The sequence below is a fragment of the Orbicella faveolata genome, unplaced genomic scaffold, assembly GCF_042242905.1.
Source record: "Orbicella faveolata isolate gen_17 unplaced genomic scaffold, um_ofav_v1 contig_36, whole genome shotgun sequence".
NCBI classification, from domain to species: Eukaryota; Metazoa; Cnidaria; class Anthozoa; order Scleractinia; family Merulinidae; genus Orbicella; species Orbicella faveolata.
In genome coordinates, this window is record NW_028301565.1 from 12,136,547 (window position 1) to 12,161,135 (window position 24,589).

At 40.4% G+C, this 24,589-nt stretch overlaps 2 protein-coding genes across 3 annotated transcripts; one reads left to right on the plus strand and one right to left on the minus strand.

Annotated features, from left to right (window-relative positions):
- Window positions 1-1,686: 1,686 nt before the first annotated feature.
- LOC110064234 (4-trimethylaminobutyraldehyde dehydrogenase A-like) lies at window positions 1,687-10,792 on the plus strand. Its single transcript, XM_089274779.1, has 7 exons — window positions 1,687-2,194; window positions 4,972-5,127; window positions 5,209-5,471; window positions 6,916-7,056; window positions 7,200-7,388; window positions 8,332-8,561; window positions 9,789-10,792. The coding sequence occupies exons 1-7, from the start codon at window positions 1,810-1,812 to the stop codon at window positions 9,994-9,996; spliced, it is 1,572 nt and encodes a 523-aa protein (XP_089130905.1). The 5' UTR covers window positions 1,687-1,809; the 3' UTR covers window positions 9,997-10,792.
- Window positions 10,549-22,667, minus strand: LOC110064235 (protein SLC31A2-like). Of its 2 annotated transcripts, XM_020771251.2 has the most exons (5): window positions 22,454-22,667; window positions 18,674-18,826; window positions 15,526-15,592; window positions 15,115-15,271; window positions 10,549-11,352 (listed from the first exon to the last, which is right to left on the minus strand). In XM_020771251.2, the coding sequence occupies exons 2-5, from the start codon at window positions 18,815-18,817 to the stop codon at window positions 11,022-11,024; spliced, it is 699 nt and encodes a 232-aa protein (XP_020626910.2). In that variant the 5' UTR covers window positions 18,818-18,826; window positions 22,454-22,667; the 3' UTR covers window positions 10,549-11,021. The 2 variants fall into 2 exon arrangements, with proteins under 2 accessions (XP_020626910.2, XP_089130906.1); XM_089274780.1 differs by lacking the exon at window positions 22,454-22,667 and having other exon boundaries at window positions 18,674-18,966.
- Between the last annotated feature and the right edge of the window lie 1,922 nt (window positions 22,668-24,589).

The following is a 24,589-nucleotide window of genomic DNA, read 5'->3' on the forward strand; positions in this document are numbered from 1 at the left end:
GTTTTTTAGCTGCCATGACGCTAAATAAGCCTAAGTTTTGTTAAAAAAGCTTTTTTCTTTACTAAAAGGAGAGATTTTTCGAGGATTAGGTACAAAATTGAGCAAAACTTCAAGTCCAGGCATGCGCATAAGCCAAAATTTGGACTTTTCCGAGCTTCGGTTCGGAAGGGCATGGCGTTCAGCCCCGCAGGGGGACTCCGATTTTTTTCTTTTTTTCTTTTTTTTTTTTCATATTTTCATATTTCTGTTGGACTCCATTGATGTTTTTTTCGTACAATATTCTTTTTTTTCCCTTTCAAACCAAGTTAGGTGTAAAAAGACATTTTAAGGAAGGACATCAGACCTGGCTGATAGTAAATTATACCCATCTTGCCATTTTTTTTTTCCATTTAAGCTGCGCTTTTTATTTGGCTTGTATCCAATAGGCAAAGACCTTCAAAAGTACCAGGAGCCCATCCTTAAAGTACTGATCTTAAATGGGAGGTCAGTGTTTTTTGGGGAAAGATTTGATAATGGATTTAAAAAAAAACACACTCTCTAACTTAAGGAAAGTCGTTTATAATTTTCACAGCACGTATTCCAAAGCAAGTTTGGGCTGTCAATAAAAACTACATTTCATGTGTATATAGATACCGTTAAATTTGCTACCCAATTCAAGGAGTCCCCCTGTAGCCCAGTGGTTACATTTCTGAGCTTCCGTTCGGAAGGGCATGGCGTTCAGCCCCCTCAGGGGGACTCCGATTTTTTTTTTTTTTTTTCATATTTCTGTTGGACTCCATTGATGATTTTTCGTACAATCTTCTTGTTTCTCTTTTTGAATCAACTTAGGTGTGAAAAGACCTATCAAGGAAACACATCAAACCTGAGTGGCCGTAAATTATACCCATCTTGCCATGTCTTTTTTCACTTAAGCCGCTCTTAATAAGCTTGTATCCAATAGGCAAAGACTTTCAAAATTACTGATCTTACTGATCTTAATTGGGAGCGTTTTTTTTATTTGGAAAAGATTTTTAAATCTTTTCTTCAGCTTAAAAGCTCGGGTCTCATTCAGTCTGCAGTTGCAGTTTCGCTCGTGAACACTGTTGCTACCATTGGTTCTGGGTTCCAGAATGCTGCGTACACAAGAAATGTCCTTTTCAGGAGCGACAGCAACCTTTTCTGTGCCTTTGTTCACGTCGCACAGATCAGCCTTGCCCCAGGCCTTAAAAGGCACAGCTGTCATGGCAAATCTAGATCATGATCCCGGCTCACGAGAAGGGAACGAGCCCAGCAGGGAACGAACCAAGCTGCAGATCTTATGAAACGAACTGCAATTTTCCAATGAGCATCTTGAATATGAATGTAAGATTCTTGTGATGCTTATAGTGTCACAGAGTGAAAACTGTCGCTGAAGGGTAGATCATAGAGGGTTGTTGAGGTTGAATCTTTCTTTCTTTCTTTGTATTTTGCTCCGTGTGTGTCACGCGATTAACTCACGGCCTCCGTCACGCGATGAAATTGCATTACCAAATGATTTGTGTCAATTTTTTTTTCACTGTTGTTTAAAGGATTGCATTTTTGCATTTTGTGAGAGTGTATTTGAACCTTTAACCCTTTGTCTCATGGTATGGTACCGTCGTCTGTATTCTTACGTAAATAATTAGGCTGCTTTGTTGCTCAATACTTGCGACAGACTTGCGAGGGACTTGCACTAGTCTCGTGACAGAAAATTACTCTTGACACGAGTGTCTCCTTTGTACACGTTTTACGCACGGTTTTCGTTAAGGTTCAGAGGATTTAGAATTGCAGAACCTTCAATTGCAAGATATTATGATCTCGCGAGTTGCCTACAGGTCTGTTCGTCGCTCTAGAAGTCGATTTTCTCCTCTGCTAAGCTCTCCTCAAAGGCTCTCGAGCACCAATGCCGACCAACCTTGCAAGCCGTTGAACTACATAGATGGCCATCGTATAAATCCAGTTAGCGAAGAAGATGAAAGCGATATCTATGTTATCGAACCAGCCACCGGAAACATTATTTGTCAGACTCAAGGTTCGGGTAAACCGGAAGTTGATCGCGCAGTTGTCTCGGCGAAACAGGCTTTCAGCTCTTGGTCTAAAATGTCTGGCATGGAGAGGGGGAAAATTCTTCGTGAGGCTGCCAAGATTATCCGGAGTAGAGTGAAGGAGTTGGCAACTGTGGAAGTTATGGACACCGGTAGGATTTAGATATAAGCTTGTAGACAAATTTTCAAGTATTGATGGTGTCAATAATAATGAGTCTTGATTAGAACGATCGACTGACCTCGCTCTTCTCAGTGGCGGATCCAGCCCTTGAGCTAACTGGGGTGGGGGTGGAGTGGGGGTGGGGTGGGGGGTGGGGTGGGGGGTGGGGTTGTTTTGCTTGCCCTGCTGGTAGAAGTAGGATGTACTGGAAAAAGGACCACCATTAATTAAACACTGTACCCCAGGGCGGATCCAGGATTTGGTGAAGGGGGGTTCGAAGAATTGTTCGCTGAAGAAAGATCCTTCTAAGGAATCCGAGGCATGCTTCACCTCCTTCCACCCCTCAGAGTCTTATTTAGGTTCTTGGAAAGTTAATTTCCAGCGTTTTGAAGGATGATTGTTGGTTGCTTAATATCTTTGAAATCATCTCTGTTTTGAGCTATTTAAACAAGGACTACGCTTAGGTATTTATAATAATGCTTACCTTCCTGATGATGTACATGCTAGCGGTGCGAAAAAAAGGATTAATTTGTTGCTGTCTTTTTGACATAACTCTGATGGACTTTTCCTTGGGCTTTCGTGTGCAATGGCCATCAAAATCTTTGTGAACAATTACACAACTCCCTGATGAGCTGATTGACAAAGAGGCTAAGCTTCTGGCCTAAGCCACAGCGCCTAACCTATGATAGCTGCCGATAGAAAAACTGTCACTTTTGGCGCCATGTAGAATTTGACAGGAGTATGCATCACGTGTTATTTTACCAAATAGACAAATAAAGAAAGGAAGTACTTGAATAAAATGGATTTTAGACTTTATTAAATCCATTTTGAAATCACTGGTTATCCTTGCAATCTGATTGGCTCTTAGTGGTGCAATTTAATCATGAATCGCACTATTTTTTGCTCTAAATCGCATCTTTTTCTCAGCCAATGAGAAAGGGCCAGTAAAACAAAACAACCAATCAGATTTCAAGATTAGTTTAAAGTAATCAATAAAATTTCAGGAAAATGAAAGGCAAAAAGCCACTGTGTGGAGAATTTTGCAAATACTATTGCCAAAACTTTGTTGTTATTGTAGCTTTTTTTCCAAAAAAAATTGACGAATTTAATTAATTACAGTTTCTGAATGACGATTATGAGCTCCTTTAGGCTGAAGACCTACTTTAATGGAAGTTCCCAACTTTCAGTGTCCATTTTGATGAATATTTTGGCGATTTTTCTTCAACATCTGCTCAAGATCCGTATGATACTGAGTCCAGTAAAACATAAACAAACGAAAACCACACAACAACAAATTCAGAGTCATCTCAAGAAGGTAGATATTTCCAGGTTTCCAGTAGTTTCAAACGAAGCAACAAAACAGCTCAACTCTGTTGCTGTGAATAAACATAGTCAAAATACGCCACACTGCACAAAATAGTGCATGAACGAACGTCTTACGAAGCCTGTGCCAGTCCCGCCATCTTGGAAATATCTTAAAACAAATGGCGTTGGGAGAACTTGACAAGGTCCTGAGTATTGAGTCCTACGCCGAGGTTACAAAAAGAAACGGAGATGATAACGAGCTGGACCCCTTAAAATCATGCCATTGAATGGTATTTAAAAGAAAAAAAACGTACTATCCACTGGGCATTGTGCACTCGAGGGAGTTTCACAACTCAAAAGAAATCGATTGCAGAATTACACAGGATATGCACCTTCAAATTCCTTCTCCAAAGACAATGAAAAGTCTCAGCCTCAACCACAGAAGAAAGGTAGGCCTTCCATAATTGATTCAGGCGACGAGAATTGCACTTTTATACCTGAAGTAGACTATTTTCGACTTCAGATCAGAACTGCTTGTTTCTTTGTCATGCTCGAATGAGTTTTCGTCACATGACATCGTTTTGCATACTAAATTAGACGTAAAGGCGTTTCCAGTTCTGCTTTTTTTAACAAACCGGCTACTGGAACAATACACCAAAAATCTAAAATTTAAGGCGATAAAATTGTGCGATTTCAAAATGGATGTAATAAAGTGGCAATTGAACTTCGTGTCATGCAATTTTGGTCTGAAATCATACTTGTGATTTCAAATCGAACTCGCGCTGTGCGCTCGTTTGATTTTGAAATCACGCGTATGATTTCAGACCAAATTGCACTCCACTCAGTTCAATTACCATTATAAATGAGGCATTTAAAAGCGGTAAAAAACTCTCGTCCATCAATAGTATTTTAATTTGCCCTTTTCAAGTAAGTCTTTTTTCAGAAGATGAAATATAATATTTGTTAGCAATGTTTGCCCACAAAGGTTCTTGTCAGAAACGACACGTATTTAAGCAATTTTTCATCTCATTTATGGGGTTTGACTGAACCACCCTAACCACCCCTGGATCCACCCCAGTGCACCCCTAAATGACAATGAGGCACTTATTTACAACACATAGACTCCACAGAGGTGCTTTTTGAGAGGTTTACATCCCTACACAGCTAAAAGAGTGGCACTGGCATTTTAACCCAAAGGCGACTGTAAAGGTTTTTACATGGAGTATTGCAATAAACAATTGTGTGATTATGGTCAACAAAAAAGACAGCCCTCTGGAGAAAGGTGTAAAAAGCAAATTTGATATGGAAATTAGTTTCTTTTAACTGTAATTGCTCATTCTTGGTATAATTGTATGGTCCCAAAACTTGTCATCATTGTGGTAGCGACCATGTACAATCTGTGTGAACTAAATTGAATATTATCGCACATTCACATGTACACAATGATGTTTCTTTCTTTATTAGGAAAGCCATTTCACGAAGCTGTATGGGACATAGAAGGCTGTGCTGATGTTACTGATTACTATGCCGGTCTTGCACCTACCATCAGTGGAAAGCATATCCAGCTTCCAAATGGATCTTTCTCCTATACTAGAAGGGAACCTTTGGGTGTGGTAGCAGGTTGGTGAGAAATGCAGGATAACTTCAGTCAAAGATCCTTTGAAGGAACCAGATATCATGTACATATCGCATTGTTTGTAGGAATTGGGGCTTGGAACTACCCATTTCAAATCTGTGTCTGGAAGTCAACGCCTGCCCTAGCTTGTGGGAACACCATCGTGTTCAAGCCATCACCCCTCACACCCCAGACTGCTGTCTACATCGCTGAAATCTTTACAGAAGCAGGGCTCCCTAATGGAGGTTTAAATGTTGTTCAGGGTGCAGGAGTGACTGGTCACTTGCTAACATCACATCCTGATGTTGCAAAGGTTTCATTTACGGGATCTGTGCCCACAGGACAAAAGGTGAACTTTATGGTCATTTGAAGTAAATTTCTTAAACCCTGTTAATGTTGCTGTATCAAAAGTAAGGTGATTGCTACTGTTTGAAGTGGATGTGCAGTATATCCAAATCACAGACTAGACTGAAGTAAAAATTAGATGGTAAGATCTGTAAGATGATGGCACAGTGGTGCAGAGCTCGACATTGTGACCACTGGGGTCGCCAATGCAACCAATTTTTTTTTCACTGGCGTCTAACTTTCCTCACTCTTCACTGAAATACTTAAGCTGGTGACTAAATCTGAAAACTTAGGGGCCAGCTGGCCCCAAGGTTTTTTCCTGAAAGTTGAACCCCATGGTGTAATGGTAACTTTTCCTGGACTCCAGGTTAAAAGATCTGAGTTATACCCAGGTGGACAAGGTTGTTACCTGCTGTTCTTGGGTTTCACACTGTACTCTTGCAGTGCATCACTGATCACCAGGAGTATCAGTGCATATAAACAAAGTGTCAGGACAACTTGGCAAAAGGTGTGGCTCCAGAAAATATCCATGCCCACGTTGTGGAGGGTTACTGAAAGTTCAAAGGGGGGAAGGGGATCTCAAAAGCCAAAATTTTAAGGGGATGGAATGGAGGTGTTTCAAACCCAAAAACCTCTCTGGGAAGGGTGAGGATATTTGCTGGAACAACATAATGTTGGGGGTTGAAAAAACTGCAATGGGGAATAACATTCATTTCAGGGGAAATTGCCTGATGATACTCTATATGCCAACAACCTTCAATATAGGCATGAACTGGCATTTTAAAAAACTAACTGTAAGGTATTTGCTAGTGGAGAAGTCATCAGCCGCCTTCTAATCTAAACAAGATAAAAAGTAATCTAAGAAAAATTAAGTTTACTATCATAAGGACAAATTATAAGAGGAATACACAAGAGAGGGCAACTAATGATGGTAATGAAATATTTGATTACAATCTGGACATTGAAATTTGTCTGAAATTTTGCTCAAAGCATGTTCTTTGTTGAAATTAGTAATATTTATACCTAATCTTATCTCTTTTTTTGATGCTTCGGCAGCATATTAGTTGAGTTTGGACGAGCCATGGTTCATATTTTGACGAAAATACCCATGGCGAGACCAAATGAACCTGAGATGCTGCCGAAGTGTACCAAAAAGGTACGATTAGATATTTACCGTACACAAATTTGGCCAAGTGAGCATGATATCGTAGCCATATCAGGTTAGTGACTTGATATCGCAGGATATCAGGACAGTAGACAAGGCTTCTGATTGGGTAATTGTGAATTTGGTTATGGTAAGTAATAATATTGTCTACAGTACATAGTGGGGTCTGATTTTAAAGTTGTCATATATTTACCATTTCCAAAATATATTGTCAGTTGGAAGTTCTATATTGTATTTCAGGTTTTGTTATAATATTATAATACTAGTTCTCCTCTTGTCACAGATCATGGCAGATGCATCAGCTGGTGTTAAAAAAGTCACTCTTGAACTGGGAGGGAAATCTCCTCTTCTTGTGTTTGCTGATTCTGACCTGGAAAATGCTGTTAAGGGAGCAATGATGGCCAACTTTCTTACACAGGGAGAGGTAGAGAACTTATAAATTAGTATACATATGCAGTGTTCAATATATAACATCCTTGCCTGTAAGTCCTCTGGGAAAATGTTCTTCCTTGAGGCTCAGTGAGCATTGCACTATTCATCAATGTACTTTTCCTTATTTACTAACAGGTGTGTTCCAATGGAACTCGGGTATTTGTGGAAAAGAGCATCTTAAATGAATTTCTCAGTAAAGTAGTGGAGCGTACTAAAAACATCAAAGTAGGAGATCCTATGAATCCAGACACTCAGATGGGGGCTCTGATTTCTGAAGAACATCTTCACAAAGTGCTTGAATATGTGGACACAGCGAAAAAAGAGGTAAGAAATATATAAAATAAAAAAAGAGTCTGGGATGTATGATGTACTTTTTGTCACCCTTGCCTTATTTCAGACCAAAACTTTGCAACTTCCTGTGTGCTTTCGATAAGCCGAAAAATGAAAAAATAGTTCCCCAGTTTCAGACCAGATCCCACATAGGGACTCCTTTGGTTTACAGTAACATTTCAGCAGGGTTTGTAATTCCCAATCACTTCTCGAGTGGTGAATTATAGCAATGGCAAAAGTGGCTTCTTCAATGATATGCTTAGGTGCTGACCAGAATGCGCAAAACAATATCCTACTTTGACCAAAATTGTTCAAAAACCATACTTTTGGGGTTGTATATATGCATTTATTATATGGCTAGCTCCGTGAGTGGGCAAATCCTGCACTGTGATTGGCTACCCGAGCGGGCAAGATGGAGCTATCTTGCCTGCTCGGGACTACCCACTGTGTCCTGCCAGAAAAGTTTCCCGGGAAGCCATATACTAAATCCTTTATTGACCAAACTTGTTTGGTCAAGATGGCTTGATATTGGCCTCGTTCTTTTTTTGCGAGTTTATGGACTGAGACGGAGTCTCAGTCCATAAACACGCAAGAAAAGAACTTGGCCAATATCCAGCCATCTTGACCTCACACTTGGTCAATAACCCATACATATTCCGGCCCTATCCCCCACTCGGGGGTAAGGAACTAAGTATTGCTTATATAATGAACTACCCCCTGGGTGTGCAACTCTCCAAGAAGAGCAAGTGTGTGAAAACGTAAGCATCAAATGGCTGGCCATTCCCAAAATTTATTGCAGTCTTGGAATACTGCACCCCTTCAGCAAGCACTTTGGCTACATATTTATGCAAATAATAAAGGTATTTACCATTTCACCCAATGGAGACATTACCTGTTGACCTTATTAGACCTAGCCAATTGATAATTATTTCTTTAGGGTGCCAAAGTTCTCTGTGGGGGTGAACGCTTAAAAATGGATGAGCCTAGATTGGCCAATGGCTTCTACATGTCACCCTGTGTAATGACAGACTGTTCAGATGATATGACAGTTGTCAAGGAGGAGATATTTGGTCCTGTCATGACAGTTCTACCATTTGACACAGAAGAAGAAGCTGTGAATAGAGCCAATGACACTCATTTTGGATTAGCGGCGGGAGTGTTCACAAAGTAAGGGACCATCTACTTTATAGCATGTACTGAGCTCTTCCACTGGCATTTTGTTCAGTGTCCTTGGAATGGTGGGCAGTATGTATGGGCAATTGACCAAGTGTGAGGTCAAGATGGCTGGATATTGGCCAAGTTATTTTTTTGCGTGTTTATGGACCAAGACGGAGTCAAGGTCCATAAACTCGCAAAAAAAGAACGAGCCCAATATCCAGCCATCTTGACCGAACAAACTTTGACAATAAAGGATTTATTACATGGCTTTCACGGCAATTTTTCTTGTGGGAACGGCGGGTAGTCTCGAGCGGGCAAGATAGCTCCATCTTGCCCGCTCGGGTAGCCAATCACAGTGCAGGATTTGAGTCATCTTGCCCGCTCACGGAGCTAGCCATATAATAAAGTAACATTCTTAGTCAATATCTGAGCCACTAGGCCTCTAAGTGACTTGTCTCTAGTCATCTCTAATTACACCCTATAGTTTTCTGATAAGAGAAGGCTGGAATGAGTCAGATACTTTTGGTTTCTGTATCTGATCAGACATTTCTGCCTGGAGCAATTGCTTTAAGTTTACAAGTTAGCATAAGTAATGTTATTCTACTGTCGAAGACAGACCATACCGCTGTGTTTTGGCTTCCATGTGGTTCGTTTGTCCAGATGGAAGAGGGACTTGGAAATATTACGGAGTATCAAGTCGAATCAAATTATTGTGAAGAGAGCGGTCAATTACTGTGACCAGATAGGAGGAGGAAGGTTTCTCCTAAACCTGTTTGGAGTGCATGTAACCCAGGCATGTAACGCTACGTTCTACAACTTTGATCCTTTTCAAACAAAGACAATAGTGGACGCCTGCACGCAGATTAAGACCCAGAAAATATACCATTTTCCATCACGTTTGCAGACCCGGCCGTTTGGGTTTTTGATCATTTTATGGTGCATCGAATGATAGTCTCCTTTTCTCCTTTTTCTGTTCAAAGATAAATGAACCGTGGAACGAGATAAAAATATTTGATGTAGATATGATATCGTGGTTCTCTTAGAAACCACGACTAATTTCAGACCAGAAGATAAACTAGACCCATTTTCAGACCAAAAGGGCAAAGTTGTGACATGACTTTCTATTTTACATTGGGTCCTACCCGTCCCGTCCCTTCCCTTACCCTTTCTGCCTCTCCATCCTTCCGTTTTGTTTGTTTTCGTTGCTTAATTTTTACACATGCTGTCTATTTGCAGAGACCTCACTCGCGCCCATCGCGTTATCGCTAATCTCCAAGCGGGATCCTGTTGGATCAATAATTACAATTTAACACCAGCCGAGGTTCCCTTCGGTGGCTACAAAATGTCAGGTGTGGGTCGGGAACTGGGCGAAGATTCCATCAACTATTACACGCAAGTCAAGTCAGTTTATGTGGAGATGGGTGATGTGGCGTCGCCGTTTTAAAGGACAGTTTCCCGTGTTACTAATTTGAATAACAGATAGCTAGACAGCAGGCCAGATTTGCCAGCCCAGTGAGGATAGACAAATAACAAGGTGAGCGTGCAAATTCAGCCATTTTATTCCTTTCTCTATCAAGTTATCAAATTCAAAATGGAAAAAGGTTATGATTTCTTTGGCAAAATAATAAAACAAAAACCAGGAACAGGAGTAGAACTGTACTCAGTTCTTTCATTTGAACGGACACAGTAACGTTTTACCCAAATTAAAAGGTAACTGTTAGAATTACCTTTTGCAGCAACGAAACGATACTATTTTTAATAAGAGTCATAAGAATGAAATGAGTGTTTTCTCGAGTGTTATGATGCTAGCTTGCCAAAGTAAGCTTCAGCTTCTGATCTAAAAACAAAATCGCGAGCTCGATTGATTCCTAGAGTTCGATCGATGTAAAATTAAATCTGTACACTTGACTGAAAATGGGGGATCAGCGTAGTACATGTTAGTATTTAAAAGTAGCACTGTTAGCATGATGACGTCAAAAGAAAGTCGAAAAGGTAATCATATGAGGAAACACGTTTATTACTCTCAATTCCTTCTGATTGCGTATTTTTAGAAGGGAACAGTATAAACTAGGAAAAAGTTATCAGGATTACTTAGTATACCTTCTGTGACCATCAGTACTTGTTGCCGCCAATAGTCTAAGATTAAAAGCTCTGTCATGTACAAATATAGCTAATAATCTAGAAAGAGTTAGTGAAATATTTTATGTGGAAAATACAAACTAACGCTCTATTTTTATTCATTAAGTTGTTTGCGTCTTTCGGACATGATTTTCCTCCAGTTATTTAGCTTTTACACTTGTTTCTCTAAGTGGAATATTACGATTCTATCGTGGGCCTAGTAGCTCTTAGTTGTAATTTACATCAGAATAGGCCTTGGGCCAACAATTCGGAAAGACGACTAGGTTGTGTCCTTCTGTACCGGTACACAAGAACCGATACAAAAGACCAGCCTACAGCTAAGCTGAATAACTAGCCGTGGCCAAATCCCTTATTATGAATGCCCAAATAGGAAGAACTTTGTTCCTGCATTTGTGGTCCACCCCTGATTTCGTTGAAATTTGTCATGCCTAGAACAATTGCTGAATTCTCTTCCGTGGAGTTCGGGTTACACTTGGGTTTCCCTTGAACGCCTTCACTGATCAATCCAGCAAATAAAAAGTAGCCCAGTCCCGCTCCTAATATTACAGCAATGCCCAGGTAAACTTGATACGTCATCACTACCAACATGAGCAGGTATCCCAGCACAACTTGCACCACGTGAATTGCTGTCTGCGTCAAGTGAAGGCAGCTGCATATCTGCCTAAAGAAAGACGGACGTAGTAATCAACATCTTGCATATTGACTTTCATGTCTTTGTCGTACTTACTGGGGACGGTTGAGCCAAGGTGGCTGGGCCCTCCTTTTCGAAGAGAGAAAAGTACGCCAATCTGATCATTTCCTGACCTCGCCACCCCGGCGACAGGCCTCATGCATTTTATTGCTCCTCCCCTCCTCTCCCCAAGTTAACGTTACCATAAAACAACTTAACAGCAATTTTACTAACGTGTTAAACCATTAGCTGGTTGCAAGGAGATTACCAATTGGGAACAACTAAGAAAGACGACTATGTTCTGTCCTCGTGCACCGGTAAACTGACGGGAACCGACACAAAAACACCAAATAATACAGCTAAACAAAGACTTCAAGACGCATGCAATACAATGATTATTCCCTTAGGGCCTCTTCACATGAGCCCAGTAACCGGGACGAATTTTGTTGTCTGTTCCTATGGGAAATTTCAGCCCGGTCGACCGGGATGAAGTCCAAGAAACAACCAAAATGGTGGAACGTAAACTTGTATCGTTCGCGGCTGTCGCAGTTTTGTGGACTCTTGTAACTTTACTAATAAAGCTAATTCGCCTACTCCTAAAGTGGAAATACATACAAGGCTAAAATTATGCCATTTTGGCCGCTATGTTGCGAAAGCGAAGCTATTTCGTCTAAAAAGTCTCGTCCCGGTTACCCGGGCTGAAGCGTTCATATTGGAAAATTTTCATCCCGGTTACCAAGATCTCGGTAACCAGGCCAGCCTGGCTTCTCATATGAACACATTGAAATTTTGCTAAGGAGAGAGTGGCAAGGCGAGATCTCGGAAATCGAGCCAGCCCGGTTGACCGGGCTCATATGAAGAGGCCCTTAATGAACCAATACACGAGGACGTAACTGCGACTACCAATATGTGCACATGTTTACAAGCACTTGGATTTTAGAATGTACTGCATGTTGCTCGGTTGTTTCGTTAATTTTACTGTTCTACGTACAATTTCTAAGGATGTTAGGTACGATAAATACAAATAGCAAAAGTGTCGCATGCTCGGCTTTAGATATCGATAGCGGAATTCTTTATTTTCCGCATTTGTGAACGAACAACCTTTTCCGAAAGGAAGAAGCATTTCTTCTGAGTCCTGCTTCGTCGGGCTTTTAAGTATTAAATCCCGGAAGGATGAGATTTGTGTACGAGATTTGTCTGCAAGATGTGGGTGGAGTCAAACTCCTGACCCGGTAGTCATGATCAGCATACTTCCCAGGAGCGTTTCAATTTTACTGAAGGAATCGGGAGTTCAAGTGTTTTCCTTCAAGGAATGACTATTGCAATCAAATTTGTGTTCTTTTCTTGTCCGTATGCGGAGTAGGTTGAAGTGTTATACGTTGTTTTTGTGGCATGGAGACCTTCAGTGGGTCGCGTGCGTTTGTTACAGCAACATCACTCGTACTTCACGTTTGTTTCACCTTGCAATGACAATCTTAAAGAATAATCTAGAAACAACTTCCCCTTCAACCCAAAGACTTCGTCACGCGTGTGGTGACACACATCAGCCTGGTGCTGCCTTCAACTCGACCTCTTCCAAATAAAGGATGTATGTATATAAGACTTGCCAAGCCGTCAAAATATCAGAAATAGCACGAAAAGAAACCAGCTAAGAGAATGTTAATGTTAAAGGAGGTCCGCCACGGCATTTTGAGTTATTTTGGCCACGTACAAAATTACATATAAATTGAAGGAAACCTGAAAAAAGCACGCTACTAAGATAGAAAATCCCAAAGAGATAAACCATAAAGGAACAAGGACGGCCGGGGTAAGGATGGAAAAGATTAACGCGGATTGCAAACGACGACAAACGTGAAAAATTCAGGCTAGACTTTTCAAGATGCGGAAACCGTGACTTAGCTCCTTTAAGAGGCCCTGCGCCTAAGAAACGACCGATGATTTCCGGCTAAAAAATAAAATCGGCCGATTTTTTACCTCCCAAGCAGAGGTTACCGAATACTATTTAAAAATGAATTTCTTTTGTTTCAGTGTCGCTTTAAACCAAAAATATAGAGCCGCAAACTTTTTCCGTCTGATAGCAGCAAAATCAGGCCGAAAATAAGCCCCCGCAAAAAACTGTTCAGAAATTACTATCGCAACGCAAAATAATGAGAAAACTACACAGTGTTGAAGAAAAAGGCCTTTTAATGCAATATCATTCGATAAACATCAAAAAACTGCCGAAGCGATTAACAAATAAAGTTTCAAATATTGCATACTAAATTAGATGGAACGTTGGAGCTGATTTTAAAATAATTATTTCTCAAAAGTTCAACGCTTTTGAAAGCAATCACAGTCATGAATTAGACATTGGAGGGATACACATCACGTTTCTGGAAAAACATTTTTCGGCCAAAGTATATTGACCTTGTACAAAGCGTTCAAAGTTACCGTGTTTACCGTTATCCTGCTACTTCGGCGAAACACTTCTCTTTTGCCAATACGGCCGTGGATAGCGTGGTAAACGCCACTTTAAACCTTGCTAGGCATTCAAAGACCATCCTGAGTAGAAGGATGTAGAATTGAAAGAGAAAGGAAGATGAAAAATACGCAGAAAAAGAAAATAACTCGAAATTACCATCTGCTAACCAAAGTTGAATCTGGAAAATGTCGTCGCGTGACAGCGGCCATTTCCATAAACGTCATTTGTCTAAACAGCGGCGGAATCCAAACGAATGCACAAATAGGAAAACAATTTTTCCCGGCCAGAAAACGTTTAGTGGAACAATGTTATGTTATTTTTCACAAATGACGGTCACTCAAAAAGAAAAACTTCCCCAACCGCACCGTTTTTGCCGCAGCGTAGTCTAAGTTATGGGGTCACGACTGGATCCCTAGCCGCTGACCGCCCAAAGGACATTGCAGACTCGTTTTCCCACGCTATTACGACTTGACGTGACAAATGACGTCAATGACCGCTGTCACAGGACGACATTTTCCAGATTCAACTTTCGTTAGCAGATGGTAATTTCGAGTTATTTTCTTTTTCTGCGTATTTTTCATCTTCCTTTCTCTTTCAATTCTACATCCTTCTACTCAGGATGGTCTTTGAATGCCTAGCAAAGTTTAAAGTGGCGTTTACCACGCTATCCACGGCCGTATTGGCAAAAGAGAAGTGTTTCGCCGAAGTAGCAGGATAACGGTAAACACGGTAACTTTGAACGCTTTGTACAAGGTCAATATACTTTGGCCGAAAAATGTTTTTCCAGAAACGTGATGTGTATCCCTCCAATGTCTAATTCATGACTGTGATTGCTTTCAAAAGCGTTGAACTTTTGAGAAATAATTATTTTAAAATCAGCTCCAACGTTCCATCTAATTTAGTATGCAATATTTGAAACTTTATTTGTTAATCGCTTCGGCAGTTTTTTGATGTTTATCGAATGATATTACATTACAAGGCCTTTCTCTTCAACACTGTGTAGTTTTCTCATTATTTTGCGTTGCGATAGTAATTTCTGAACAGTTTTTTGCGGGGGCTTATTTTCGGCCTGATTTTGCTGCTATCAGACGGAAAAAGTTTGCGGCTCGATATTTTTGGTTTAAATCGAAACTGAAACAAAAGAAATTCATTTTTAAATAGTATTCGGTAACCTCTGCTTGGGAGATAAAAATCGGCCGATTTTAATTTTTAGCCGGAAATCACCGGTCGTTTCTTAGGCGCAGGGCCTCTTAAGTGTCAATCTTGAACTCGATAAAGAACAATCGTCTTACCTGCAGCAGTGTTGAGGTTTTGTAATGTATGCAGCCTCTTCCTTTCTGGTTTCTCTTTCTTTTCTTGCGTGCATGTTCATTAGCTTGGCTCTGAAGATTTTAAGACCTTCATATAATGCGGACAGTATAACCATTACAATACACGAGCCAACCAACACTGGAATTGGAGAGAAAAAAGTGATTAAAGGGCGCGTGACATCTCTCCATCTGTTTTGGACAATAGGAGTTGTTTTTCTTGGAACTCTCAAATGACAAGTTTAGATCGAAATCAAATAGGTCAGGATTACTAAAGATCAGTCGGGGCTTTAAAAATATAAGCTCCCTGCATTGTTAAACACTGCGCGGATTACTGCGCCTGAGTGCTTTGGTCGGCTTTATCTTAATTTTACAAATGATGTCAACTTTATCTACCCTTTGTCGTGGAAATGTCCCAGGGTTCAAACAAGAGGTTAAGATCTGTTCTGAGATGGAACGTCATCTGGAAAGGAACACAAAGAATACTCAGATTAATATTAGGCAACTAACCTTTAATTTTAGCTTTAAGTACATATGTTTCAGAAACGGCAGGATAAGGTGCAACTTTTGGCAGAGTGTTTTTTAACAAAATCTGTTCATAGGGTTCAGAGCCATCTTAAATTTTTTTCACCTTTAAGCTAAAATTACAGGTGTTTTTAGCAGGTAATATTGTTGCTATGGTAACGTATAGTGTCATGAAAATGATAACCACGTGTTCACTAATGATTGGGCAGTTTTTGTACTCCATGATTGTGGCATCAGCTGATAAAGAGTGGTGATAATGACGCGTCGAAAGTGTTGGAAACTGTTTTGAGCCACCTTAGTGTGCGCGAAATGTCACTTTTGTTTACTGAAAGAGAAGGCTAACTGGAAAAAAAAAACTGTTTTTTTGCCAGTGGTTTTTTATCAGTTTTAATTAACCAGTGGCCAAGGACATTATAATTTAAATGTCAATTTGAAAATAATACAAGTCTCAGCTAATCAAATAAGAAAAAAGGCGGCAGTCCAAGCAACACGCAATGTAAAAAGTTACAAATAAGGTTTAAAAGCTGCACTGAATTAGAGGTTGTATGGTCAACACTGAAAGAAAAAATCGATTCGTTGATCAGATGAATGTTTAGAAGAACAAACAAGCTGATAAGATGCAGTGTTAAGAATATAAGTACGAAATATCAAGCTTGACAATATCGCAGGTTTGAGAGTAGTTTCTGGGTCTTTCGTTAAGGCGCGATAGAGCTCGAGTAACTTAAACACAGAAACCATTTACCCTATAATACAACAAGATTCAGGCCTTGGCTAGGAACATTTTCTAACTGAGGTGAAATTTTCGGTTTTCGCCTGCCGTTTGTTTCCAGTATTTGACGCTTCTTGCTTAGACGTAAAAATTTGACAGAAGCTACCAAAAGGTCAAAATGTGTCAACTGTAGAAACAAAAAATGCCATTCAGTTCACGTGATCAACCCGTTCTTGATCTTAAAATAGGAAAACCGGATCTTTTAAAATTTATATTACACAAACGTTTTACAGTGGTCTAAACCACAATCACAAAGTCATTGCCCACAAATTACTCTCTGTTTAGATTTCAGTGAAGTGGATTGTATTGTGTCGCTTCGATATCATGCAATGTTGTTTGTTAACCAATATTTTCCCAATAAACAAACAACCAAACAAACAAGAACATAAAATCTGAACTGAAACTTTGAACGTTGCATTAATTACCACGAACAGGAAATTTTCTCTGCGTACGTAAAAGGAGTGGGTTGTTTTATTTGTATTCACTTACACTTGATGTGTCCAGCATCCGCTCTTTGCTGTCGTATAAACAAAGCATGATTTGTGCTAATAACGGTAATTGCCAGCAAGTTAGGTCTTGATTAAGGAACAGTTCATCAACACATATTGGCTTTGAAATTGAAAAAATCGTAGAATTCCGAAAGTAACGGCCCCCGTTACTTTCGGATCTAGCAGACAAAAGGGGCCGCTACTTTCGGGTAGCCGTTACTTTCGGATGGCCTAAAAAAAGTTTATACGGTTAAGCGGACTTATAACACATAAAATTAAAAGTTCCATTTGTGTGTGTTCCGAACTACCCACATAAACAAAGCAGACTGTATAAACAAAAACGGTCCTTAATGTTGGTTCTGTGGAGCGAAACTATTATAGCGCATTATATCGGCTCGCGATGCAACTGATTACACTACAGCGTATCATTTAACTCGCGCTAGACAAATACAGCTCATAAATCATAGTTTTGAGAACAATTCAGTAAAGTTCGAAATGAAATCACGAATAACTCTTCAAGTTGTTCAGTCCTGCAGTCAGAGTGCTCCATCCGCATTGCGCTTGAGATCAGAGAGTTTCTCTTTTAGTGAGTTCTTCAAAGGGCCGCTACTTTCGGAGGGACCGTTACTATCGGTGTTCAATAGGCTGATAAAAAATTAACGCTAATTTCGGGGAGCCGTTATCTTCAGGGGGGCGGGGAGGGGGGAGCCATTACTTTCGGAATTCTACGGCATATCGTTTCAAGTTAATACTTTTCCCTCTTAAATCTGGAGTGCTTGCGACTTTGGGTTGGGTCTTGATCATTTTCACGTTGAGAAATTACTGACTCTTTTCCGCTGATTTCGAAACAATCTTGTCACTGAGAAAGTGAAGTGCTCTTACTTAGAACCTTAGTTATGCTTCAGGAACAACTCACATGGATTTTGAAACATCATTGCAAGGGTCATAATCGCTACCATTAATGATGAAAGAAGAATAAGTTAGCTGACTGAAAGTAAGGAGAGAATTCTTGTTAGAAAGAATTTTTGTATTACCAAACCATAGTTATGACCAAACAGAGTAATATATTGTCTTTGTAATGAGGGTCACCTAAAACAGATATTTTCAGTTCTGCTTGTCGGATCTGTCATTTCCCTTGCGTCAACTGCCGGATTACGTTTGAAGTCTCCTTGACGCGTTCTTTACTGTTGGTTTGTTGTTGCTTTCGGGATTTTGCTAACAACCATAAAATTTTATCCCTACTTTCGGGAATGTCTTTGCTTTAGAAACTTTGAGACCCTAGCTATTTGCAAATTAGAAGATTCAGCTTTGGCCATGCATGAAAGATTCACGTCTTCATTTAGGTAACAGAGTTTAGGGACCGAATATGAACCTTGAGGAAATATCGAAGGCTTACTATGTAAACAATTTATCGGTGGTCGTTATTTTACAAATCGATAAAAAGGAATCTTTTACGCAATCTAAACTCAACTCTTCGAAAGACTGCAGTCTCGGAATTCAGAAAATGGCAATAAAGCCACAATCTTCTTTTGGAGAAATTTATGCCGGCAGGTCGGTTTTGCAAACCCGAACAATTAAATGTCTCTTTTGACTATTTACAAAGCAAGGAAAACGTCTCCGGCAGTATTTATTTTCACTTTTTCCATGAATCGTCAGTCGTCATAGATACCGGAGGTGCCACCAGTTGCCAACTAGATCAGCTTATAGGAGGTTAATGTGTAACATTTAAGACTGAGAAATAGCATCAGTTAACAACTCTTACCGCATGCCCAGCAGCTTCACCGTGTCCTCCCATGTGAGCGTTACCACTTGGGTGATCCATTGACCGGTTCATGGCTGTAGACGCGTTCGTCGCCATCGTTGTGTGTTCGTCCATCCCTCCATGTGAGTGACTTCCGTGTGACATCTTGAAGATCTAGAATCCACAGGTAGCGTAGAGCAGTTTGTGTTAAACTGCTTTATTGTGGGACGGTTTCTCAGTTATATTAAAAACTCGGGATTTTGAGAACGCATTACTCGCTTTCTATTAGTCTTCAGCGGAATTTCGACTTCCAGGCATCTAATTGGTCAGTTTTAGCCGAGAAAACAATGAAGTAAATTTTTGGGTCAACTACCTAATCCTAGACGTACCACGTGACCCTTGGGTTACTATGTATGACTTCCTCTATTGCTTTTGCACGCAATATGAAATCAGTAATTATATGGTGGTCTCACAAAACCACATCACGTTTTTAAAGTTTCCATGACCTATACCGATGAACCATAAATATCAACGCTAAGCTACGATCTACATGAATATAGAGCTACCTTTGGGCGACAAACAGAGGTATTTTAGCAGAACTTAAAAAACATTGTCTCGGTTATTCAAAACTGTCTGAAGTAGACTGGCTGAGATCCGACCGTCTACAAAAATATGAACAGTTTATAGATACTGTAGCGAGAGATTTAGGTCCCCTGAGAATTGAGCATTAACGGATGTACGAATAAGAACCCGTAACACACGCAGTGATAGAAAAGAAAATGCAGACAGTGTTCAGCACAGAGGAAACGTGGTGGAATTAGTTTGTGGTTAAATAATTCCTGCGGCTAATTAACCTTCCTTGGCTCGGGGCTTTTAAAAAGATGAAAATTGCTCTTTTCTCTCATAGCTGATTCTACTTAAGTGTGGTAAGAGTAGCACGTTTCTGTATCAATCCTTTACGGCATTACATTTACGACTGCGAATATCAGCAAAGCAAGCAGAGCGTAACATTTCTGTGAGAAATTCATGTATTTAAGGGACCGTTCATTTTTTATAAGGTAGGGGGGGCTGGTGGGATTTGGGGGGGGGGCCATGCGAAAAAAAATGGCTTTCGAGGGGGGGCCATCCCAAAAAAATAAGGGAAAAAGGGGGGGTCACGTGAAATATTTTAGTAAAACTTTAAAATGGCATAATGTTTGAATATCAAGAAAATTGCTATAGAATAAACATAGAAGGCAGGATACAAATTTATTACAAACTTTCCTTCTGCTTTAAAAAAACGTTCGGCGACAAAAAGCATTTGTAGCTACTGAAAATTTAAGACTGTTATTTTCGAATGCAACTTTCACTGGCACTCATCTTCATCTCCGCTGTCGTCGAGTTCTTCGTCGCCGCTTGTGCTGCTATGAGAGTCTCTTTCACCGATGCTGCAAGAAGCAGCAATGCTTTCCGTCAGAGTGTACTCTTCAGGGTACATGAAGGTGTAAACATAATCTCTGACTTCCCGCTCAAGGTTGGTGGTGATTCTGCTTCTTGCAGCATTGGTGAAATAATTCCCTTCCAAGAGCTGTGCGATGTATGGCCCATCTCTTCTAAATATCGACGTGGCAACATCCTCAACTTTAAGACACTCTACCGGGACGGCCGTTCTAGGAGGGTACACAAGGCATTGTGGAAGATCATTTCCTAGCGGGTTTCCAACACAGATTCCATAAACTCGTTGGACGTTGTTTTCAGTCCGCTTCCTCTTTCTTTCATTTGTTTTTCTGCGGTTTTCTTTTTTCCTTCTCCTTTTGTTGATGTGCTGTTTGAGTATGCCTTTGAATATGCTGTTATAATTGCTCTTCTTATTTTCTAGTGCTTCCATGTCCTGCGTGACCTTCGTCAACTTAGCTTCTGTACATTTGATCTGTTTTACATTAAAACTGTGGGCAAATTCTTCGCCCTGCTTTAAAGCAAGCCCATTGGACTGAAAGAGTGTGGAATCGTGTTCCTTTACATCTTTCAATATGACATTCAACTTTTCCACCATTGCTCTGTGCTCTTTGATGGAGAAGTTCAGTTTTCTTCCATCACTGGGCTTCAACTGGTACCCTTGCATGGAAAACTCACTCGCCCTTCTGAACAGCCATTCGCACCTAGAAAAATTGCTTCTTTTGCTTGTAAGATGTCAAACTGCCTGGATCGTTCAGCTGTAAACCTTTTCTTAAACGACTCGTCGCTTTCGCCATTATTGCGCATTTTGGAATGAGCCTCTTTCATGATGCTCATGTAGTAATGCGCTCTTTCCCCGGTTGGATTAACAATATAAAGAAGAAAGAGCATGGAAGTGGCAGGCTGGTTTTATCTGACCCAGAGAGCATTGCTCTATTTGCAGATAAGTTTATTGTCAAATCGAAGTTTGTGGTGGATTATCTTCAGCATCTTGAAGTGCTGGAATTTAAAAGGAAAAAGAGAGCAGAAGAAAAGGCAAAGTTAAGTAGGGAGGAGGATTATCCTTGGACTGAGTTGTGCCAAGATCTAACCAAGTTTAAAAAGCTACGTGTTCCAGAACTAAACAAGTACTCAAACCACCACGGGCTGAAGCAGCATTTGAAAAGCAGCAAGAGTGAGAAAGTGAAGGCAATTGTAAGACATTCATGCTTGCAGCAGAAGAGTCCTCTCAGAGCTGGCCAACCAACACTGAGAAATGCCAGGACATTGACACAAAATGACAACAGGGCAAGTGCTGACAGCAGTGAAACGGATGAAAGTGACACTGATGAGTATGACAGTGATGCCATTGACTCTGGGGGAGAAGATGACTCAAGTGACGTCATTCTTGCATTCATCAATTCAGATGAGGAAGATGCCAATTAGAGGCCAAATGCCACATGCTCAGCGCGAGCCATAACTAGGAGACCCGAAATTGACTTCTCTTTCTTTTGATTTGTGTTTTAAACAACAGCTCTCTGTCGTATAGAGATTGTAAATATTGTCTTCATAGTGAGCACAATAACGTGAAGTAGGGGGATAAAAGAGAAATATTAAAAAAGTTGAAATCTAAATATTGTTTGTTCAATTTTTTTTTTTGGGGGGGGGGGGTCATCCCAAAAAATGTCCGCTATAAGGGGGGGCCATGTGAAAAAATTGGTAAGCTGAGGGGGGGTCATGCGATTTTTAAATGGTGCTTCCCAAATCCCACCAGCCCCCCCTCCCTCATAAAAAATGAACGGTCCCTAATACCTTCACAAGACTTCTTCAGTTTGCTGATGTAGACGACTTGGTAGTGAAATCAGAATTTTCTCTTGCAAGGTAAAGCCTATATATACTAATTATAAGACGAAATCTTTTACAGTCCTTTCGGCCTTGTATATATTTAACCCAAAGCCATATAAATTACTTCACAGCTAGCAGACTTTTCTAGAGTTATGTTAATGGGTCACGTAGGGAAGTTGTTCTTCGAAGTCTCGCTTTAATAGGTTTGTACCAAGAGAGCTGCCTTGTGTTCTAAATGGGCTCGATAGGTCTATATATTTATAGGTTTCTATTTGTATTGAATGCTTAACTAAAGAGCAAAGAGGCATCGTGTAAGACTAAATAGCAAAAAATTTGATTGAGACCTTTTCTTTCTCATGGAAAACAGGCCACATAAAATATTGAAGTCCAAACCTTGTCGACAGAGTCGAAAAAATTATCGCTTCTTGGCCAAATCTGATTTTCTTTCTCGAACAGACAGCGCTGACAAGCACAGGTCATGATTGTACAGAACTTCAAGCGTCATCAACTGTTTCAACACGACATTCTCTACTTAGTGCCTACCTTGATTTCTTTATCCGTTTTCTGGCGTTTTCTTGGGGTTGCAAAATTCTTTTGGGCGATGCTTCGAATTTACAAGTAAATTCCGAAACACCGGCACTAGTTTTCCAACTAAGTATTCTATAAAAGTGAAGCCTTTGTAATTTTTTAGTGTTTTGATTTGATTTATTTTTTGCATACCTAGCGACAATAGATTCAAATTGAGTCTAATTTGATTCCCGCCAGTGACGGCAACAACGATGACAGTGCACTACCCTCTTGACAACGAGCCAAGTATTTAAGAACCACTACCTTTAAATATAGCATCACTGCCTCTAAATATGGAGAATCTGACGTTAGGTTGGAAAATTTGAATTTTCTTATATTGTGTTAAAAAGACCCTCTTGGTGAACTTTTTTTCAGAAACATACTTTAAAAGTTCCAGCGAGTTCACATTTTTGTGAACGGAACGATAAATCAACTAAGATGGCCGATGGAATTTATGTAAAATTGCGCATTTTTAAAACAGGCCAGTACAGAAAGATTGAAACTTGCCTTGATTTCATATTCACACAATTAGTAATTTACGCCTTGATCATTTCTCTGAGCTGAAAATCATCTTAAAGTAATTACGTTTTGTCCCTCATTTTCTCTCGGTTTTGTCTACTTCTTGGCCGTTTGAAACATACAACTATCGCCGCAATTTAATTTACATGCCAAATTTGAACAGATTTTTAGAGGGTCCTAGCTTAGAATACAAATCTCTCGCCAAATAGGATGTTCTAAAGAAAGAGCCATGCTATGGTTATACTATATCTAAAAGGCTAGTTTGACCCGTACGATTAAAGCGTACTAGACGAGGTAGATGGGTATTTTGACCAATTGCGCCATTTTTAGACGATTGAGTAAAGACTTCGATTGCGCATGATCGCAGTCGTTTTTATAAACATAATTCCACATACAATTCTATAGCCTGTGTAGCTTGGCGGTTTAAGCAATTTTTTAAGGAACTTGAGCGCGAGCGCCCAAAGCGGCAAAGTAGTGAAAATGAGCGGCGAAGCCGCGAGGAACCGGTTTCTCAGTTGTCTCTCTCTCGTGTCTCTCTCCCAGACTCCCGGCTTTGGCGCTCGTTATCGTGGCTTCGCCGCTTTCTTAGGGCGCTCAAATTGCTTCAAAACTGCCGAGCTACGCAGGCTAACAAGTCTATAATTCCGTATAACTGCGATGATCAGCCATGTCGTCATATAGAAAGTGAGCCTGTCCTGATCTCTGCAATTTTTTTCATTTCCACGCCGGAAACCGCAGAAAAAAATAAGCCAACTAATTTTCTCCGGAAGTATGAACTTTGGCAGCTCAGATTTCTCGGGAAAATTGTAAATCTTTTTCATGATAACATGCAGCCGCGATGTCCGTTGTTAATAAAGTTCTGCCGAAGGAAAACCGTCAATGTTTATTGCGTTCTCGAGGAACGAGAGAACGCATCCTAATTTTGTTTCGGCCTGTCAGCGGTTAGCCTGCGAAAACAGCCGTCCTTCTTCGCTCCCGGCCCGAGTGGCGTCTCGCGAAACGCCGCTCAGGCCGGGAGCGTAGAAGGACGGCTGTTTTTGCAGGCTAGTCTGCAGCCGGCAGAAATCGAGATTTTTTTGTGAAGACTGCACGCTGCATCTCTAGGTTTTTTCAAGGAACTTTGGGCCTCGTTTTCGTGTCCATCTGCTACGTCTTTCTAGTCCTCTTTTGTGGCTTCTTTCTTTGCAAACTCGTTCCCAGGCTCTCTCTCCTCTGCCTACAAGGTTCGATGCATGTGTATACGAGAAGACCTTCTTTTTCGATCGTTCGCGATCGCTCGTTTCTAAATCCAGTATAGTAGTTTGGGACCGTGTATGGCCTGTTTGGTCAGGATTCGAGATGACGTTGCTTTTGTTACATACCTGGGACAACAATTATTTATCCTGTTCACGAACACGACTTTGAATCGCCTTGGCTTTGGAATGTCAACCGTGGGAACAGCTATATTTCATTGGCTATATTTTGATTACATTTGTTGACTTCAATTAATAGTTCCATTGGCCGCAAATAGTTCAGTATCCAGCGAAGGTCAAAATTGAATCGATGGAAAGTACTCTGAAGACAAGATCTATAAGAGTAAGCCAGAACTAAGGA

Bases quoted from the DNA above. Each gene is read 5' to 3' on its own strand.
- LOC110064234 (XM_089274779.1), top strand. From the start codon at position 1,810: ATGATCTCGCGAGTTGCCTACAGGTCTGTTCGTCGCTCTAGAAGTCGA. The intron at 5,128-5,208 runs GTTGGTGAGAAA...CATTGTTTGTAG, and splicing joins ACCTTTGGGTGTGGTAGCAG to GAATTGGGGCTTGGAACTAC. The intron at 7,057-7,199 runs GTAGAGAACTTA...ATTTACTAACAG, and splicing joins ACTTTCTTACACAGGGAGAG to GTGTGTTCCAATGGAACTCG.
- LOC110064235 (XM_020771251.2), bottom strand. From the start codon at position 18,817: ATGTCACACGGAAGTCACTCACATGGAGGGATGGACGAACACACAACG. The intron at 15,593-18,673 runs GTAAGAGTTGTT...GTTCCTTTCCAG, and splicing joins GTGAAGCTGCTGGGCATGCG to ATGACGTTCCATCTCAGAAC. The intron at 11,353-15,114 runs GTAAGACGATTG...GTCTTTCTTTAG, and splicing joins AAACCTCAACACTGCTGCAG to GCAGATATGCAGCTGCCTTC.